General features: G+C 43.3%; 1 protein-coding gene across 4 annotated transcripts in view; it reads right to left on the reverse strand.

The window, feature by feature from the left end:
• The window catches only part of LOC135113629 (prodigiosin synthesizing transferase PigC-like), a 27,775-nt gene extending 24,567 nt beyond the window's left edge, over positions 1-3,208 (reverse strand). For all 4 annotated transcript variants that reach the window (XR_010274913.1, XR_010274914.1, XR_010274915.1 and 1 more), the window contains exons 1-3: positions 3,056-3,208; positions 762-940; positions 133-271 (exon numbers count right to left, since the gene is read on the reverse strand). Coding sequence is in view for 1 of the 4 variants with exons in the window: in XM_064029025.1 (XP_063885095.1) it covers positions 133-271; positions 762-940; positions 3,056-3,128 (391 nt within the window). In the remaining 3 variants the exon portion in view is untranslated. The remainder of the gene's footprint in view (positions 1-132; positions 272-761; positions 941-3,055) is intronic.
• Between the last annotated feature and the right edge of the window lie 1,968 nt (positions 3,209-5,176).

Here is a 5,176-nt window from a genome sequence, read left to right on the forward strand (position 1 = left end):
CTCTCTCTCTCTCTCTCTCTCTCTCTCTCTCTCTCTCTCTCTCTCTCTCTCTCTCTCTCTCTCTCTCTCTCTCTCTCTCTCTCTCTCTCTCTCTCTCTCTCTCTCTCTCTCTCTCTCTCTCTGCTGACTCACTGGGCAAGGTGTAAACTGTTCCATCCTTGTCGGTGACACTGACGAACAGAGAGGCGCGTCTGCGGGAGAGTCTAGCAGCCCGTATGACAACAGCCCGCCCCTCGCTGTCCACGCCACAAACGCTCATTACATCCTCATGCTGCGGGAAATTGGAGAGGTTAGTTGAGTTAAGTTGAGGTTTGGTTTGGTTTGGTTTGGTTTGGTTTGGTTTGGTTTGGTTAGGTTACGTAAGCCTGGGAAGGTTAAGGAAATGACAGGAAAGGATAACGAAGGATAGGAAAGGATAAAGAAAGGATAGGAAAGAGTATTATAGCTGGGAAGGATTGGTAAGGATTAAGGAGCGTGGGGAAGGATGAGGAGAGGATAGAAAAGAGAAGGAAAGGATACAAAAAGATAGGAAAGGCTAGAAAGGATTAAAAGGGATAGGAAAATATTACGAAAGGATAGAAAACAGCATTACATCCTTAATTTCCGTTTTTTTTTTTAAAGTTAAATATGACAAAAAAAATAATAGTGGATAGGATAAGATAGTTTAAGATACTCTCTCTCTCTCTCTCTCTCTCTCTCTCTCTCTCTCTCTCTCTCTCTCTCTCTCTCTCTCTCTCTCTCTCTCTCTCTCTCTCTCTCACCCGGTCCGTCACGAAGGGTTTGGGCTGTTCCATCTCTCTTTCATATGCAGAAGCTCCCAGCACTCCAGCATGCTCCGGTCTTCTGTCCCGCCCTCCCGCGCCACCATCCGCCCGCGCCCACCACACCTCGCCCGCTACCCGCCCGCGCCGCCACCAGTACCACAGCACACCGCGCCCACCTGAGGAAGATTAGAATTATAAGAAGTCATAAGGTATTTTAATCAGTAAGAGAAACCCTGTTAAGTCTTCTCTTGTTGTTGTTGTTGTTGTTGTTATTGTTGGTGTTGTTGTTGTTGTTGTTCTTCTTCTTCTTCTTGGAGGTGAAACAGGTAGAGAAAGTGGAAGAGAGGAGAGAAGATGATGCAGAAAGAGAGGAAAAGAAGATAAGGAGGGAAGTCTCTCTCTCTCTCTCTCTCTCTCTCTCTCTCTCTCTCTCTCTCTCTCTCTCTCTCTCTCTCTCTCTCTCTCTCTCTCTCTCTCTCTCTCTCTCTCTCTCTCTCTCTCTCTCTCTCTCTCTCTCTCTCTCTCTCTCTCTCTCTCCATCCAGCTATTTATATCTGTTTGTGGAAGATGGTTATTACTATACTGCGAAGAGGAGGAGGAGGAGGAGGAGGAGGAGGAGGACGAGGAGGAGGAGGAGGAGGAGGAGGAGCACAAGGACGAAGATGTGAAGACCTTGTAATAATATGTCAGTGTGTGTGTGTGTGTGTGTGTGTGTGTGTGTTTGTGTGTGTGTGTGTGTGTGTGTGTGTGTGTGTGTTTGTGTGTGTGTGTGTGTGTTTGTGTGTGTGTGTGTGTGTGTGTGTGTGTGTGTGTGTGTGTGTGTGTGTGTGTGTGTGTGTGTGAAAAAAAATAAAATAACTACACAAATATAATACCTAAACCAAACTACGTATATACATAAGACACATTAGTAGTTGAGTTATAAGTGTATGTTGAATATAAAATCTTAAATATTTCCCACAAACAAAGGTGCATTTCCTTAATATAAGTTTTAAATTATCTCTCTCTCTCTCTAGAGAGAGAGAGAGAGAGGAGGTATAGATAGTGATAAGATAAATCTCTCTCTCTCTCTCTCTCTCTCTCTCTCTCTCTCTCTCTCTCTCTCTCTCTCTCTCTCTCTCTCTCTCTCTCTCTCTCTCTCCTCTCTCGATATCCTGCGTAAAATTAGAGGAGGAGGAGGAAGAGGATGAAAAGGAAGAGGAGGGGAAGGAGGAGAAGTTTATCCACAGGTACAAAGACATGAAGGAGAAGGAAGAGGAGAAGGAAAATCAGGAGGAGGAGGAGGAGAAGGAGGAGGAGGAGGAGGAGGAAAGAGGAGGAAATAGAGAAAGAGAACGAGAAGAGAAAGAATACAATACCAATTTTAAAGTACTAAAGAAAATATGAAAGAAGAGGAGGAGAAGGAAGAGGAAAGAAGAAATGGAAACAAAAGAGGAGGAGGAGGAGATGGAAAAGAAAAAAAAACTACCACAAAACCTTATTAACACACAAAGGAAACGTGTAAAAAATGAGAAGAAAAAGACCAAGATTTAACCGATAACATTTAATACACCAACGGAAAGAGACAAGAACACTGCGGTCGGGGAAAGGGCGCTGGGGAAAGGGAAAGGAGGTTGCGATGGCATTTCGAAACCTAAGGACACGTGTAGGGATTTTCCACGTGTCATTCTCAATCAGCCTTATTTAAACATATCAAAGTTGAGATAGGATGTATTTCCTGCAACGCCTCACACTTGAATCGCATCCCAGTAATGTTATTTATGTGTGAACTTTCAAATTCAACGTAACTTCGGGTATTCTTTAGTTTCATACAGGCACTGCTACGTGTAGGCATGATGGCTTCTTGCTGGTTTCCTTATTTTCTTTGGTTCGTGTGTTCTTATTCTGGAACCGCCACCTGTAGGCCTGATGGCTTCTTGCAGCTTCATTTATTATCTTATGTTCTTGTTCTCTCCTCATAATTGTAAATATTTTTTTTTTTTTAATAGTTCGCTTTTGGGACTGGCATCTTCAGTTTTTTTTTTTTTTTCTTCTTCTTTTGCTTTTTTGTTGTCCTTGCCCAGAACCTCCCTTGCATTATAATTCAATGAATAAACAAATAAAATGCCACTTTCTCACAGTCAGTAAGACTTAATCAACTAACTAAAGAAACCAGTGTCTTCCTCGATTCTCAATAAACTAACAACCTGTCTATCTACCAGCTGAAATTCCTCAAACTACCTAAGGAACCTAAACTAACCTAACCCTCCAATGAACTAAAGAACCCCACAATGAGTTCATTTCCTCCTCACCTCGAGTCACTAAGACATAGACGAGGTACGCCAGCAGTAAGGAGGCCAGCAGGTACACTGCCTCTCCGGACATCCTGCCACTTAGCTGTTACCCTCCACCACCACCACGACAACCTTCCCCACTCGAAGCTCAACCCAAACTGACTAGTGAGCAGTGAATCAGCGATTACTCAAGGCTTAGAGTCCCCCCGGTTCCCCACTCTCGTGACTTCAACGTTGCCAACTTGCCATGGGAATTACGTTTGTTTCATTACTCATGTTTCCCTACATCCCCCTCACGTACACAAGTTCCCGGCCCTGCCAGATTCACGATTCCTGTTCTGTCTTGAGGGATGTTACACAGAGAGAGGATGGAAGGAGGGGAAGGAGGGAGGTAAAAGGAAAATGGCAAGAAAGTGCAGAAAAGGAAGGGATGAAGGGAATGGGAGGATGGAAGGTAGATGGATAGATAGAACGAAAGACAGATTTTATAACCCTCCTACCGACTCTGCAATTCTGTAATCCTATCAACTCAACAGCCCTCTAATCTTATCCTATCAACTCTGCAACTCTCTAATCCTATCCTATGAACTCCACAACCCTTTATAATTTTATCATATCTACTCCGCAACTTCAGTCCTATCAGCTCTACAACCCTTTCATATCGCCCTGTCAATTCTGCTCGCCCTCCCCATCCAATCTTATCTAATACAGTTGAGATAAGGTACTAAAATGTCTAAGAATACAGTACCAGGTGTTACTTCTATTCCCGCATCTCAATCTAGGGGTTTTTATCCATGTAACAGGCAAGAGAAGCATCAAACAACAGTGAAAGACTAGATAGAAATGCGCTCCCAGACTAGACCTCTAAGCTTAGGAAATTCGAGGCAACAGACCACATCATAGACACGTGGGTTTCAAGAAGGCATACACCTGGGTTAAGTTCCTACGTGCCAAAACCAGTCTCCATAATAAGGCATTGCTTAGCCCGGGTATAGAAATTAGAGAAAAAAAATAAATAATAAACACCATCACACTGTACAGTAAAATCCCTCTCATCCGGCATTCGAGTATCCGGCAGCTTCAAGTATCCGGCACATTTTTCCCTGAGCCTTAAAATCAATAAAAAATCAACGTGTACTCATAAAATCGATTAAAATTCCCGCGCGAGGCATACTTTGTCCCCTCGCCACCAGAGTGCACTGCTTCACGCCACCCGCGGCCCACTGCACTGTGTTTACTCAGTGACTCAGTCCCGCGTGTGCACTGTTTATCGCCTGACGTCATCATCATGCCTAAAGTTGTAGAAAAGAGGAAGCGTGTTGAGCTTACACTTAAGCAGCTGATCAGATCAGCTGATTTTTGTTATGGTAAGATGGGTGAGTGTAGGGTGGTGATTGTGGACATAATTTCACTTCTATTCAAGTATCCGGCAATATTCAAGTATCCGGCATGTCGGCGGTCCCGTTGATGCCGGATAAGAGGGATTTTACTGTATAAGGAGCAATTCACTTTTCAAATCAGATTACATACTGAGTAGTAAAACTTTCTACAGGATTTTCAGTATGCTGGAAAGACAGGGAAATGCAAAAGTATACTAGATCATATTGGAAAACAAAAAGATGATAAAAGCAATATCTGAGCATGTAGATAACAGTTCACTTTTTAAATCAGACTTTCTGACTGGAGAATCTTTCACAGGACATTCAATAAACTGGAAAGACAGGGAATTAGAGTAATGTGCTAAAAGACCACACTAGAAAAATTGAAAAGAACAATGAAGACATCAGAGTACTGCAGCTAGCCATTCATTTCACACCAAGGCTCTACCCCAAAAAAGGCAAGGTAGCTGAGATAAGGCACACAACTTTTCACATTCATTCACACAATTCTTAGCCCCTTGACCCCCAAGAGAGAGGAGAAACTGAGGCTTTGGATCCCCCTCTGTAGTAAATACCTTGTGAAAAGACAAGGCACTAACAAATCTGACGACTGGAAAACCTTTAACAGGATTCAGTATGCCGTAAAAAATAGAATTGGAGAAATGTGGTACAAGACAACACTGGAGGAAGCTCACCTGCCTGACTGTTCCACCACTCAGGCACACAGAACAATGTCACAGGAGCAAGGAAGAGTCAACCC

Source organism: Scylla paramamosain, chromosome 26, assembly GCF_035594125.1.
Source record: "Scylla paramamosain isolate STU-SP2022 chromosome 26, ASM3559412v1, whole genome shotgun sequence".
Classification (NCBI taxonomy): domain Eukaryota; kingdom Metazoa; phylum Arthropoda; class Malacostraca; order Decapoda; family Portunidae; genus Scylla; species Scylla paramamosain.